Source organism: Tachysurus vachellii, chromosome 6 (genome assembly GCF_030014155.1).
Source record: "Tachysurus vachellii isolate PV-2020 chromosome 6, HZAU_Pvac_v1, whole genome shotgun sequence".
NCBI classification, from domain to species: domain Eukaryota; kingdom Metazoa; phylum Chordata; class Actinopteri; order Siluriformes; family Bagridae; genus Tachysurus; species Tachysurus vachellii.
The window spans coordinates 23396743-23413152 of NC_083465.1; the positions used below are offsets into that span (position 1 = coordinate 23396743).

Here is a 16410-nt window from a genome sequence, read left to right on the forward strand (position 1 = left end):
CATTTTGCTCTGGAGCTGTGGGTGGACCCTTTAGAGTTCCATTTGGTTTAATACACAATGCTACCTTTCACAATTATGAGGATGCCATAAGAGAGTGGATGCTCCACACACATATGCAAACAGCATGAGCTTGAGAACAAGTGGGAGTAGATGAGCAGTGGTGTAACACACACACACACACACACACAGTGCCTACATTACCAATGGGAATTCTCCTTTTTCATCACCACGTTTAATCTGTGTACGGAGTGTCGGCTCAAATATTGCACGCTGTAAATAAACACCCAGCGAGTTAAGAAATTCAGGTGCTGGCTACACCCTTGTTTCTAAGAATGGATTCCTTTAAGTCCTTTTTTTCTTTTATGTAACTTTTCTGTTAACATTCACTGGCAAGTGAAGTCATGCATAAACATCTCACCACATCACACAGATCCAATTGTATAAATTTACACTTCAGTTGCTGAGAAGTGCAAAAAAGACTCGAGCACGAGGCAAATATCGAGCTGGTGAACGTATGTCTTTGGTGGAGTTCATTACAAATGTGAGTTTTTGTTTATGGTATAACAAGCCATATGTTGGGTTTACAAAATCAGTAATATTTCAGTGACCATCTTGTGTGCAATATCAGACTGTACAAGACAACACACCTCAACAAACCTAAGTGTGTGTACAATCGTTCTACTTCATGGGCTGATATTTACACTGGTACAAATATTTTCAGCATTATCCCCCCGTCTTTTTATAAAGTCTGAATCAAGCAGGAGCATTGCACACACACACACACACACACACACACACACACACACACACACACACAGTGCTTTCTTAGATTTATATAATATTTCTAATTTATACATTTCTAATTTATATATTTCTAATTCTATAGAATTTTTAGCTGGCTTTAATTTTTATTTTATAACCATTGACATTCTGTAAATTCCTTTCTGCATATTTGTGTTGGATTTTAAAACATAATTTGTCACGTTTATTATTAACATAATTAAGAATTTGTTTTCAAGGCCTCTTTTGGTAGTTAAAGGTTCTTAGCTTGCTAAAGTGCTTCTTGCTTGGAGCTTTCATGGTGTTGGGTTTCACAGAGGAGCTTAAAATCTTTTCCCACAGTCAACAAAACATCTTCCCACAAACGTTTCATTGACTTTTGCCCCATGAAAACATTCCACAGGAACTAAAATCTTTTGCAAATAAACATATTTCATGTCATTTTAGATAGTTTTAAGTGCGGTTACTATTTTGAACTTATGTTTGTTCTGAGTTATTATGTTTTATTTAGTTTTTTAATTTCTTTTCCTTTGAACTGCATTTTAATGTGTGGAGAAAAAAAAAAGTGAATTCATATTATTGTTGTTGACTATGATGTTTGGAGTAATTCCTCTTTCTGTTTCACTTCATAAGTAAGTTTTTTTTCCTCTTCGTTTTGGTTTAACGCCGGTGTAGTCCTCCTCCGCAGGGGACTATATTCCGCGCCGCGTTTTACGCGGAGCCGTCTCTCCGGCCGCCGTGTGCCCGCCTGGCTCTTGTCCTGATATTACTCCGCTGGCATGGAGGAGGAGGAGGGGACTGGAGCGCGCGATCATTGTGATGGTGGCTGCAGCCGCCGCCGCCGAGAGCGAGCCACACATTAGCGCGTCTGTAGGATTTCCCTCAACACGCACGACTTTCTGAACTGCACACCTTTCTTTGTTCACGCTCGGGAGGAGGGAATTTTCTTAACGCGCGAGAGCAGCAAATGAACAGCACACGGCGAATGAAATGAAATGCAAAGTTCACGAAACTACTACTCGGGAGCGCCTTGGCTGCGGACGGGGAAACTTTTTTTCTCTCCGAGAAGGACGGCGCGATAAACCGGTGGACTGTTTGATGGAGCGCTAAAGCGGCCAGAGCGCAGCCTGACGGCGGACTGAGGTCGCTCGCCTCCCGGTCGCTCCTCTGCGCTTCTTCCTCCCGGTGTCGGCTTTAAGCTGCGGGGAAACGGTGGATGGTTGACACGGCGATATTCCCACAGGAACGCTGCGTTATTTGTCGTTTCCAGTCTTTCTCCCCGGTCTCTCTATCCAGCCAGCCCCGGTGTTGGAGAGGGGAGTCCGGGCTGGGTGGAGGTGGTGGTGGTGGTATCGGGAAGGGGGGAAAGCTTTGACAAAACTTCTTCTTAAAAAAAAAAACCTTGTACGCAGGAGCGCAGATGATGATGGGGGATTTCTCCGGACCCGCTGCCTCTAACGGCGGCGGTGTTTGCATCAACAGCGGCGGTAACGTGAACCTAAGCGCCGGTAGCAACACCACAACTAGTAATAACTGTAATAGCAATAGCGGTGTCGGTCCTGGAGCTGGAACAGGAGCCGGTGCAGGAGCTGGAGTGCCGAAACACAGCACAGTAGTGGAGAGGCTTCGGCAGAGGATCGAGGGCTGCCGGCGGCATCACAACGCCTGCGAGGCCCGATATCAGCAAGCGCACGCCGAGCAGCTGGAGCTGGAGCGCCGGGACACGGCGGCTCTGTATCAGCGCACCCTGGAGCAGAGGGCCAAGAAGGGCAAACAACAACAAAGCAAGCAGCAAGATCCGAGCGATTCCTCGGAGCAACGGAACAACACACTGATCGCGGTAAATTGTGCAGTATGATGTGTGAGAAAGCAATGCAAACAATGTTGACACAAAGGGTGAAGCATCATGCATACATGCTTGCATAAAAAGGGTTAGTGACATGCATGCACAAAAACTTTCACTCAGACAAGTGTGTGTGTGTGTGTTTCTTGTTACACTTTCGGAAACAGCAGGTCGGAAGTAACTAGCGATACAAACTGCTGAAGGAAGCTGGTGAAGTTGATCACAGTTTTCACTTTTAACAAACCGAGCTTGGTGTTTACACACATCTCACTTCACACTTGTTTTCTCTTCTGCGTGCTTTAAGAACGCGTTTGCACACTTTTCCCAAAGTTGTGCATGTCACCAGGATTGCCTTTAAACTTTTTCATTTGTTTCCAAGTGGAAAAGTGACACTTTGCATGGCAAATAAACACACACACACAGCAGAGTCCTATTTGCATTAACGTTTTGCTGCCAATCTAAAAGGATCTGGTGCATATGTGCACAACGTGGTATTATTATTATTATTATTATTATTATTATTATTATTATTATTATTATTATTATTATCATTATTATCATCATCATCTCCTAAACACAATGCCACACTGTTTCCATTGGAGGAAGTGGGTTAAGACGCGCGTGACCTCAACATGGACATTTAATGCAACAATTATTCACCCTGAAGATGTGTGAAATGTTCTGTTGTATAGATTAAAATCATGCCCTTTAGTACAGAGATGACACAAAGTGAAACATTTCGTTTCAAACTTTACTTTTCCTCCACTTGTTGTTTAAATCTCATGAGCTGTGTCATTTCTGTAGCTGGCTGAGGTGTTGGTAGAGAGCAGAGCTCCCTGTGCGCTCTGTGGACATCTCTCTCACACACACACACGCACGCACGCACACACACACACGCACGCGTGCGCGCGCATCGAGGCGGCCATTAGCTGGTAGGAGACAAACGCTTCAGATCGAAGAGATTAAAGGCCTTAAAGAGACAGTAAACCCCCTTCCGAGTGTGTGTGTGAGGGTTTTTTTTCTTCCTCAGGCTGAGTTACTACATGGCAGCTAGGTGGCTGTATCAAGTCAGTTTAAAGCAGAAGTGCCCAACTCATGTGGTTTCATGTACACACAATTGTAGTCTAGAAATAAACAGATCAGACTTTACTTGTTGTTGGACTGCTGCTATTGAGGGTGCAAATATTTTCAAACATTTTGCGTATACTTTTTTTTTTTGATCCAGGGATGTCCGTGTAACGTGTCTTTTAAGGTACATCGGTGATTGTTAACGTTCATTAACCTTTGTCTACACTGTAAGGTCAAAAGTCTGTGAACATCCGACTGTCTCACACACGTGGACCTTCTCTAAACCGCTCCCACAAGCCAAGAAGCATACAGTTGTATAGAATGTCTGTTTGCTAGAGCATTAAGATTTCTCTACGAAACTAAAAGACCCAAACCTGTTCCAGCATGACAGTGCAGCTGTGCACAAAGAGAGCTCCTTGAAGACACGGCCAGATTGGTGTAAAACCTGTGTGGCATTGACCTTAAACCCCACTGAACACCTTTTGGAGTGTGGATCGCTCCGGAGGTCTTTTTACCCAACATCGTTTCGCCTCTTGTGGCCGAATGAACACGCATCACCAAAGCTACCCTCCAAAATCTAGTGGAAAACCTTCCTGGAAGAGTGGAAGTATTATAATTGCAAAGAGGGGACTAAATTGAGGAAGTTTAGCAGACATACGGATGTCATTGTTTATATTGTCAGGTAAAATATCTGAAATGTAATGTATAATCCATCAACCCAGTGATAAAGAATAGTACAGTTTGGTAACCATATTTCTGAGATTGTGATTCACACCCTCCTTTAAAGAAACATCCATCTTGATAAGAAAGCCTTGGCTTAAGGCAGGAGATATTTTCTGTTCTAAAGCTTGTTTTGTGGAATTTTATCAGTAGGAAACAATAGAATATTCTTTCTCACCACACAGATTTAGGACCGTCCTCTACACGTGACATCATGTCAACTTGGCCCTCTACACCATCAACAGCAAAAAAGTTTACTACATTAAATGTGTTTAAAATAGTATTTAATTTTGATTAATCAGTGCAGGCATGCTAGTTGGTTAAATCTATAACACTGCCCATATAGTTCACCGATTTGAGAAAGTAAATACATCATAAACTCATGACCACTCATGCTGGTTAGCTTGTTACTAAACAAAGGTGGCCAAGAAGCACAGGTGGCCATGTTTTTTTTCTCACATAATAGCTTGTAGTTCTCACTTATGAAGTGCATGCAGAAGGCAGAATTCACCCCAGATTAGATTTAGTATAGCCTTTAGCACTTCTAAGCATATTTTTGGACATTGGGAGAAAACCAGAGAACTCAGTGGAAACTCACCTGAATGTTGTAGCAAACATGCAAAACTCTGTACAGACAGTAAACTGAACTCAGGATCAAAAGAAGGACCCTGAAACTATGAGCAGGCAACACTACCCTCTGTGCCACCAGGCTGCCTAATTTAGTCAGTCTTACTAAAACAAGCTCTTGCTGACAGTCCTGGAGTACAAAATGCATGTGAAAAATTAGCCTTCTTAGTGAAGGAATATACGGATAGAAACACATGTTGAATAAAAACTTTCATTACCAGCGTTCGAGTGTACAAAGCGAAACATGTAAAGACTAACCCAACCTAACAATCGAACCAGGGACTCTTGAGCTCTGACTAAATGAACATGTGCACATGTTGACAGTCAGTCTACCAACAGTTGTTGTGGTCTGAAAGTTCTGCAATGACAAGCTTTATCAGGTTCTTCAGCAATCTCCCGAATACTTCATCACCAATTTTGCAATTGCCTCTGAAACTTTGTGCCACAAAGCTGGAAGTTATGAGAAATTTCATATAGTTGCACTTTGGTCTTTAATTTCTAGTTTACTTTAAAAATAAGATTTCATACCTCAAGCTCTTGAGGTGGTGTGATGCAGATTTTATTTTACTGTACGCAAGCAAATTAGGTCTCTTATTTAATTTTCACACTCTCAGGACATTGTTATTGTTTTTGTCATGTGGCAAAGGTTCTGGATAAAGGCTGTGCTTTACGAGCTCATTGAACACAATGAACATCATTTTTGGAAAATAATTTTATTCTAAGTAATATAGGCTAAAATATTTTATACCTTGAGGAGGAAATCTAGCAGTTGTATGATCAGCTGTCCTTCATATCTACTTGCTTGTATATAGTCGCATCAGGCTTTATTGCTTGTTTTATTAATATTTTTTCTCTCTTCCCAAAACCACAGCACGTTCGGCCATGCTTTCCTTCCGGCTGTTTTTCAGCCACATGCGTTCCCCTTTTTTTTTTTTTTTAAATTATTATTTTTTATTTATTTATTTTTTTAAATAGTTTATTTATAAATCCTCATACATACCTCAAGGAGCAACTCAAGTTGTGTTGTGAATAATTCACTGTGTATACTGGTAATGCTGTTATTATACTAACAGTTAGCAGGAGACATTAACTCCCTCATGGTGACGAAACACTAAAGGAAATTAACGTAGGTTGGAACTCGCAGCCTGACTTGCAACAAATTCACTTTAGCTCCATTTCTTTATTTCAGGATTCATTTTTGTTTGAGCTTAACATTTAATACACACAATGTCAACATACATTTTGTAGTATGTGCTCTTTACGTAGCCTTCAGGGAATCAAAGAAAACCTAGTAAATTGTGGATACAAACAAAAGACAAACGAATTCATTACTTTGTGAAATTTGAGAAAAAGGATAGTGTTTTGAAAGCTTGGGAATTATGTAAGGTGTCAGTGTATTATTTGCTTCAAAGACCCGTCCCTAACTTTGGTACCATTACACCATTGTGTACCTGTTCTTATACTAACGAGTAGGTTTAGGTTTGAACTGAAAGTTATGCTATAAACTGATTTGTGCTCCAGCCAGTTACATTATTATTCGAACTCCAACTTTCTGATCTTTTACATTAAGGCTGGTCAGCATAACGCTTTAATATTCTTTGATTCTTAGAGAATTGTGTTATGATGATATGGTTTACCACTAATTAAACTTCACAAATTCATTTATAACTGCCTGCTGAAATGCAGAATGACCCCATGTTCCTCAGTTACTACACAGCGACACATAGCAATGACAGATCATACCGATTCTCCTGAGATTTCCCACGTTCTGTGGATCCACCACCTTATTTAACAGCAGACACCAGATGTTGCGTGTCGACGGCTTTCTCCGAAAATTAACACGTCTGGGTTTATGGGGGGGGAAAAAAGTGTTCAAGACAACTTGTGTTATTCTTTCCATTGCTCTGGGATTCAGGTTTTGTGCTCCTTAGACCAGGTTACGCATCATGGCTTTGTGTACCGTGGTTTCTGAAAGGCAGCCACACCATTATATTCAAACTCCAGTGAACCTCGCAACATGCAATTTGCGTTAACACTGGGTCACAAAGGTGCTGATTCAGGTCTGGGAAATTTTTGATGGAATTCTTCTGTTGTATTTAGCAGCTACGCTGTTTAAACCTACTGGGAGCGTCTACTTGTGACCATCAGCGTATGTTAATTTTTCGATCCATATTTGGTATAAGTGAGCGTGTTTTTTCCTTTTTTTCTGTTTTTCAATTTTTACTGTTTTCATTCTGACTAAGAGTCGTCTTGTTAGTTTCTGGCTTCATGCTTTGTAGACTTGCTGATTGTAAAGACTCTTTTATAGTTGATGCACTCTGCTAATATGACTCACGTGTCTAGCTGAATTTGTAATCGATTTACTTACTGAAAGGCCTTTTTCATGGCATTGTTCCTGTTAATTTGGCCAGCTCCTGTTCATGGTGATGAGTCAGTGAGTATCGGGATTGATGCCTACACAGCATGACTGCGTGAGTGTGTGAGACTGTGAGATTTACCGTAAATGACTAACAACGAAGCTCGAGTTGTTTGTCGGTGTATGGAAGCTGCTGGCAGTACTAGAGCTTCAGCTTTCTGCTCTTGCGCTACAGAGCAGAGTTCAGAGATTAGCAAGTGAACCAGGTTAATGTAGCGTTCACTTCAGCAGGGCTCTCCTCTGAAGGATTTATTTTATTTTTTATTTTTATTTACATACAAGTGGAGTGGTTTGAAAGCTAATATCACACTTAGCATCACAGTATCTTAGTGCATCCCAGTATTTGACTTTCAACAACACTTTAGCGCTAAACATTTTGTTCAAAATACAACTGAATATGTACCACTTTGTTGTCTCAGAATTTTACCTGGTGTTCAGTTTTTTTATTTGTAATTTGTCTGCATCAGCGGTCGTTAAGTAGCAGACCACTAGCAAACTATTTCAGAGACTAAATCAAGAAATTTGTTAAAATACTATAGGTGATAAAATTCAGATATTCTAATCGTTATTAGCTCATATGAAAGTAGACACTCAGGGCTTTATGAATTTGTAGTTTTTATAAGGATTTCTCGTATTACCCAGCCTACTAGAAGCAAGGAATAGAGGAGGAGTAGCAAGAAGGAGAGTAAAGCAAAAACTTTTTTTTTTATCCACACAAATGTTTCTTCAAGGCAAATAGTGAAGAAATTCCCCATTCCTGCTCTCTGAGATGCTCCAAGTGCTTTTTCATAAGCATCTAAAACCACTAAAACTCAACCACTAAAATTCTGTGTAAGGTTGTCAACAGAGGGGAAAAACGAACTTGTCATGTTGAAACACAGAATGTCCTGACTCATTTTATATCAGACTTGAAGTGATAAAGTAATTCATTTGTTTATACTGATCGAAGAGGTCTGATAAGTCAATTTCCGTTCTCCTGGTGCTAGTTCCACAGGCAGAAATGATGAAAGGTTAGAGGAGAAGGAGATGACAGGAAGTCGACAGTGACTCTAATAACCACTCTTTACAACCGGGGTGAGCAGAAAAGCATCATGGACCACGTCGGAGCTTGAGGGTGTGTGCTGTGTTTATTTATGGTTTGTGTCTAGTCCCACAGTGAACTGCTAGACTGCAGCATGGGAAGAGAGTTTCTGTTTAATGGACACTACCACTAACGCTATGGCTGGTGACTTGTTCAAAAGCTTGTTTGTTTATCTAATTTGACTGCTTAAGTAAAGTTGCTTGTCATCCCTTCCTGCTTGTACTTTTTGTTTAGTCATTTGCATTTAGGGTTTTGCATTGCTTAAGTGTGGAATGTCTGTGTGTGTAAGTGGGCCCTGATTTGTTGGGTTGGTCAGATTTTGTGTTTGGTCGGTTTTAATGCTGGGGAAAATGTTTGTGTTTGGTCAGTTTTTCTGTTGGGTGGTTTGGCTTTTGTGTTTGGACAGGTTTTGATGTTGGGTGGGTTGGTTTTTGTGTTGGGCCTGGTTTTGTGGTGGGTGGGTTGGTTTTTGTTTTGGTTTAGGTTTGTATGTGTTGGGTCAGGGTTTTGTGTTGGGTCAGACTTGTTTTGTTAACTTGCCACACTTGTGCCTTATGTTTAGTTTAGTTCTATTTGGTTGATATCATAGGCCTAGACTATAGGCCTAGTTTAAGTTCTTTCCGTTTATTTTTCCCTTTTTAAATTGCCTTCTTGTTAACTTATTTTACTAATTTCTTTAGGAATTAAACCTGCTTATTACTTAAAAAAAAAAACCTGCATCCTCTTCCCTTGCTGGATTGGTCTCCTCACAGGGCGGCTAACAGAAGACCACATCATGTTCCACTCCTGTCAGCCAGCACAGGAATCTGAGGCTACAGTGGGAACAGACCCACCAAACAGGGACTTTTCTTTGGCTTATTTAGGGGGACAAATCCATGCTAGCTTGTCTGGAAAGTGAATGAACTGGGTTGAAAAGATTTTCCATCTGACTTTGGGTGGAAACTTTCAGTGTGATTTGACTTGTTTGTGGTATTCTTTCTCTTGGTTTGGTGGCACTTGCACAACACATGCCAAGGATCCAATTTAGTTTGTCCTCTTAATTCAAAATCTTTGTTTGGCTAAATTCTAACCTATACACAGTGTGCACACAGGTGTATTCCTTCGTATTGCAGGATCCAGACTTTTGACCTAAAATATATTTTGGTATAAACAAAGTGTATTTTATTTTCTTGTTGTATTAGGACTTGTTTTGTTTTGAGTTGTCTGCTTGAGGTGCCGTTAAAATTTCACGACCGATTCTATGTCTACAGGAAGTTGATTTCCCCTCCAGAAAGTCATCCATCTTGGTTGGGTGGTCAACATCTGTGCGAACAATCACAGACTCCGCTGGATAGCGTGTATTTTCATGATGTTAGCCCAGCCGCTTAACATGGCATGCTGAACGAAGACCACTCATAGCGTCTGTTTGCTCCGCCCTTACATCATATTGTTCGTAGAAGCCGGGGCTGTATGAATTATCCCGAACCTCTTAGAATCTATTTTTGATGCTTACTCACGAACCTTTAGTTTGTTTTATTAGCTAGAGCTTGTCATGCTTAAGGAGCCCTTTTGCACACACCGCACACCTGAACCTTTCTCCACGACTTCCGGTAGCTGTTCAAGAGTTCAAGTTTAACTGCTACAGTACAAGCTGCTGCTTCTGCCATCCAAGATTATTGTGCTGTTTCCTACAGTTCCTGAAGCTACAGTGTTTGTGTATTTGGGTGTGTATCAGTGATTGTTGAGGCTTTGTACAGAGGCTGAAAGGGTGTGAGTGTGTGTGATGGCTCCAACTAAAGCAGTAGTTGTGGTATCACATTGTTTTGCAGCGTCTGGGCCCGGTGCCCAGGATCTAAATTTAACTCCTGAGTTGGCAGCGTCACACGAGTGCTGTGACGTCAGAGGCTCCATGAGCACAGCCACTGCTGTGTACAACATGCTTTCGTTTGGGGTGTGTGTGTGCGCACGCGCTCAGTGGTCAAAGAGTGCACAGCCATTTATTTAACCAGAGGAGTTGTTTATTCCTCCAATGTGGTCGAAAAAAATTGAAAGATCTGCACTTTCTCCAGGTTTCATCCTATTTATGGTGTTTGTGTTTGGAGTTGTCTTGATTTAATTTTTTTCATGTTATTTACACACCTTTGCACCAAAGAGCTAAACAGGATCATATCTTTGTGCTTAGCTTTCAGTTCTGTCTCTTGACTTCCTCTTCACAGAGCCTGGAGTATGCTGGATGTGAGCACATTATTGTTTGTGTAGTTAAATCAGACACTGCAGAGGCCATGTTAGAGCCTTTCGAGAAGAAATAGACGCAGTTGTAGGCTACATGCTAAGCTCTCAGTTTATCAGTGTGTGACCCGACATCAGACAGGCATCATTTATTGTGTTGCATATGTGCAGAACATAAACCAAACACACAACAGTTCAGTTTGCATGGTAGTAATATGAGTCTTCCTTCCTTAAAGGACAAACAGGCTAATTTTTCTGATACTTTATTATACCCTTTCACTTAATTGTGTTTAATGGTTGATTTTTGTTGTTTTTTCTCTCTCTTTTGCCTTTGCTTTGTTTCCTTTTCCCTTGCTTCTTTGTGGTGTGGTTTTTGGTTATGCTGTAAAATTTTCTTTTGCTTTCACATCTTTTTTGGTTTGGGGCATTTTAATATTTTTTAATTTTTTTGTTGTTGTCTGTTGGCTTTTTTTTTTTTTTTTTTTAGATATTTTTTTTTTTTTAGATTTTTTTTTTTATTTAAAATTTATTCTACATTATTATATAATAATTTTTATCTTTTTGGGTTTCTCATAGCGTTAATTAGTTTCACTTCTTTGCTTTGTTTGCAGTTGTGTTTACATTTAATGGTCACTGTGTTTCCTGCGTTCTATAGGAACTGTGTGATATGTCTTATGCAGTTCTTCATTATTTACAAGGTATATTATATATGCTATATGTATGTGTGTGTGTGTGTGTGTGTGTGTGTGTCTGTTCAGTTACATTTATCATAGTATAAAATGGATGTAGCTGCTTTATCAGTCCCTGATGTGAAGTATGCAAATGATGGAAAAAATAATAGAAGCAGGGACAGAAATCTGAGAAATAACTAAGTTGTATTTCCTTGTTTAAATGTCAAGGACTTGAGTACAATGTTCAAAAATAGTTGTAATCAACTGGACAGAAGATATCAGGAACAAAGCCTGAGTCCAAATCATTTCAGTGCCTATAGCATAAGTATTTGCCGGAATTTCCTGGAGCTGTACTCTCGCTAATGCAAGACGGATCGAGATAAAACAACGCGATCATGTACTTGTTCAGCGGCTTTGAATTTTTTCATTGCTGTCATCATACTAGTCACACCCGCTTCACACGAAAATCGTAAGTGTCAAGCAACTTGTAAGCTTTTTATTTCTTACAGGTATACATGCTCAGGTCTTAATCAGGTATGTTAATACCAGGTTTCCTTGAAGATTACAAGTTTAAATTACCGGCTATGCAGGATTTTTTTCTCCTGGTTAACCAGGTCACACAAGCGCCTCTTGTTTACAAACACATTAAAGGCTCTAGGCGATATATAGTAATATTAGAATATTTGTGTTTTATACTTATATTGTGGGTTTTGTAATGTGTTTTGAACAAAGGAACGTTTTTTTTTTTCTCCATGTTGTCAATAGGTTATTATTTAAAAACATAAAGAAACAACATTTTTATAAGTAAATTTAATGGCATTATTTGGCAGTTCGACATTTTTAAAACAACGCAATGTTTGAGAAATTTGGTATTCCAAACACACACAAAAAATGTTAAAAATATATATTATAAATATATTTGTAATATCTTTAAAATTCACAGATTAAAAATTATATACATGAATATTTTATGGCTTTAGAAGTTTAATGTTTTTTTTAAAGGTTTATATTAAATATGTAAAATATAAAAGCTAGGTATAATTATTGGATATATTTTTTTTATATTTACAGTTATATTTATTTGTTTATTGTTACTGCTATACTCATTAAAAATATTTGTAATATTAGTAATTTCCTTGTTACCGTGTAGTATTTAGTGGCCCATCTATGTAGACGTCTATACATTTAATACATGTTCTAAATGTTAAACTAACCCATTTCCTTGTACAGTACCCCTCCACAGTGGACTACTCCTATATGCCCTTTGCACAATACACACCATTAGTGGCACTAACCCAAAGAATATGCCCCCCCACCCCCACACAAACACTGTCCTCCTTTTTTTTTTTCAAGAGAAAGGAAGAAAGGTTGCGTGGTTCCTTGTGTAGGCCACTCGTCCACTTAAGCAAGTTTTTCACTTCCGTGAATGCCGCACGGATTATCTGCCCTACTTTCTGTGCATTTCGCATGTAACAGTTCCAGGATCAGTTTGATGAAGCACCTTGGTGTCATAGCTAAGGTTTAAGGCCGGTCACATGTAGTCATAACATCTTTCTCACAGAGGCTCCAGTAATATGTCACTTTTACACACACATATTTTTATACCTTTTACACACATTGGGTGTTGCATTTGTTTTCTTCAGCAGTATCTTTTATTTTCAGCCCTTAATGATACCACAGGGTAGAAAGAATCTTCTTAATGCGTAACTATAAGCCGCTTTCCCACCTGTGTGTGAGTGTGTGTGTGTGTATGTGTGTGCGTGAGTACACGCTACTCAGGAATGTTGTTTAAGGTGTGTGTTGTTTCAGAGCTTCAGCTCGGAGAGAGTAAACTTTCATCGTGATTTAATCACTGTTTTCATGTTTCGTATTACTCATTACTCGTCTCTTACCTTTACAACAAAAGGTTTTAAATGGCAGAATAAAACAGAATTCGTAGGGAGCCTAGCTGACATTTTCACGTGGTGTATTTCTCGGATTCAGAACACACACACACACACACACACACACGAAAGGCTGTTCGGTCTTTGATTTGCATGTAAGCAGCTTCTTGAGTGATGTGTGTGCCATAATTACTTTTACACCATACCCTGATATTTAACAATTTGTTCCTTAACACACTGTTATTAGACTTCTGTTCACTAATCAGAAGTGCGTGAAAGTTAAAAATAAACAAAGGAGATAAAGTTTGTCCCCCGAGGACAGACCGACTGTTTCTGTACTTTTGTTGTTTACTATTTGGGCCATTTTGTCCAGTGGTCGTAAACTCATTTTTGTTGTCTTGTGGTGTGTTCAAGTCGTGTCGGGAAAAATCACAAGTTGAACACACACGAGCAGCACAACACCGGTGTAATTCCAGGTGGGGAAACTCTGGATGTTGTTCCAGCTCAGAGGTTTGTTAGGGGGTTCGTAAGCGATTTTTACTCCTCTCGAGCCGATTTCAGTTATTTTGTTTGCTTCATGCAGCAAGATATTGAAATATTAACACTATATTTCAAATACGTGGCTTTATAAATTGATTACATTTATGGCATTTGGCAGACCTCCTCATCCAGAGTGATTTATATTCTTATCTATTTTTTTTTAATGCAATTGAGGGTTAAGGGCCTTGCTCAAGGTAACCACTAGGCTACCACATCCCGAGTAGAGTAGAGTAGCTTTCCATAAAATATGAACACACCTGATGCTCATTCTTTGTTTTTTATTTTTTTTTATTTTGTAGAAGTAGAGTTGCTGTCATTTTTAAAATTTTTAAAAGTTAATTAACAGAAGGTTCACCACTATCTTGCTCAGAGTGAAGCGACTCGATCCCTGACCTCGTAATTACGACTTCCTATACACACAGTTAGTCCCTATTAACGTATTTATCTACCTTGTTATGTATTATTTATAAAAGCTGCCTAGCTAATTAACACTTCCGAACACGTCCACCACCAACGTATGGATGTAAGTAAACAAAGCGTTGTAGCTTTAACTCAGATTGTTACAAAGCTCGCACAATAGAGACGCCTTCCACAAACACAAACATTTCTGTAGAGAAAACATCACCATATCAACACTAAGTCAACGTTTACTTGTCCAGTGGGCTAGATAATGAATTTCTAATTTCTTCCCTGCAGATAGTTTATAGAAGTCTCTCTGAGCTTCAACAGGGTTTTCATTTATTGATCGTTAAAAAAAAGTGAGGAAAAATAAATAAATAAAAAAGTAGATGATATGGAGTAAAAACAAACGCAGAGCACTTTAGCTCTTTTCTTTAGCTTAAGCAGAAGGTTACATATGACAAAAAAAACCCTTGCGTACTCTACATTTGCATCTAGGCATCTGATTGGCTGTAATATTTTCTGACACAATAGCCCTTCTTTTTTTTATTTTACAATTCACTTCTGCTTTTTTCTAGTAAGATTTGCAACTCTCTCCATTTCTCTGAAGAAATGAAATGCTTCGGAAAGTATCACGTTAAAAAATGTATGATATTTCATGTCATTCAGTTTATATCGAGGGAAAATAAGTTTATCAATGTCCTTGGACCTTTCAGCTCTCTCTGTATGTGCTAAATCTATCTTTGTGTTATCTTCTATGTGTCTTTGTGCTAAATCTATCTTTGATAATGTGGCACTTTTATTTTTGACATTTTTCTTTTATTATTATTTATTTATTTATTTTACAAATCGATACGTTTGCTCATTTGTAATGCACTGCTCAGTCATGCTGTGTTCTGCTCCTCAGTGATCTCGAGAGCCTGATTCACGAGGTTGTGGTAGAAAAGAGACGAGAATTCCATTCAGAAGTGCAAATTGCATGCGGATGGAATCCATCTAAAAATGCTGGAGATAAAAATTAGCCTCATTTTGCAGAAAGAACTTTTTTTTTTGGAAAAGTAACCATTAGTAACCTAATGACTAACAGTAACTAGCGGTAATAAACTAGATCTGCATTTACAGCATGTGACTCATGGGATTGTTTTGGATAGATCCACTTGGAGACCGTCATCGCGTCGGTCGGCTTTGTGCTCTGGTCAGCTTTCGAGCTCCAATCATCACGGTTAGATCTTAAGCCTGTAATAATCTCAAACAAAGTGGCGAACTGTAAGTGTTTAAGATGCCGACCTACCGATCAGAAAGGATGTGAGTTTGAATCCCAGCACCACCAACCTGCCACTGCTGGACCCTTAAGCAAGGCCCTTAACCTTCAACCGCTCAGTTGTATAAAGCAGACAAACGTAAGTTGCTCTGGAAAACGGCGTCTGCCAAATGCCTCCTTAACAAACTCCACACAATCGATGGTGTTAAGAATGAAAGACGCTTCCTTTATTAGCGCTTTGAATCCAGACACACAAAAGGATGCTTACACATGCGTTACAAAAGAATGACAATTCTTAACAATTCTAGACAACATTTTTTACTTAGAAAATATTTATTTTGAAGTCAAAATGTCTCATCAGGAAAAATCCTTGCATTCGTCTTCAATATCAAAGTAAAGGAGGTTGTTCTATAGCTGTTGTTGTTGTTGTTGTTGTTGGTGTTGTTTCCTCTGAGTCCCTCTAAAGGAGCTGTAGCTGTAGACAATTAGACCACAATAGAACGAGCACGTTAACATAAAACCTTACAGCTGAAATAATGGCAAATGATGTCATCGATGTCGTCTGACCAATCCCCATCGAGAATTCAACAGCGCTGTGGTATCGTCGCATTTTAACGCACTTCCTGCTGCTTTTTGCGGTTATAGAGTCTATAATAAACCTCAATGCTTTTCCATCTTGCTGATTATCCACGTTTCGTGTAATGGGATTTACTTGGACGTCGGTGGCTGACGGACAGGTGTTACAATCTGACAGACGTGTTACAAGTTGTCCCCGTCGTGACCTCCTTCTCTTTTCTTTGCTTCCTTTTTTCTTTTCAGTTTTTGTTTACTTGCTCAATTCTTTTTGTCTCTTCCTGCACTCTGTCTCGCTGCTAGATCTCTAAACACATTGTTACGGTGCTGACTTTCCAAG

General features: G+C 39.4%; 1 protein-coding gene across 1 annotated transcript in view; it reads left to right on the forward strand.

Moving 5' to 3' along the window:
• The first annotated feature begins 1495 nt into the window (after positions 1 to 1495).
• The window catches only part of maml3 (mastermind-like transcriptional coactivator 3), a 148160-nt gene continuing 133245 nt past the window's right edge, over positions 1496 to 16410 (forward strand). Inside the window, exon 1 of the mRNA XM_060873011.1 lies at positions 1496 to 2620. Coding sequence (XP_060728994.1) covers positions 2201 to 2620 — 420 coding nt within the window. The 5' untranslated portion in view covers positions 1496 to 2200. The remainder of the gene's footprint in view (positions 2621 to 16410) is intronic.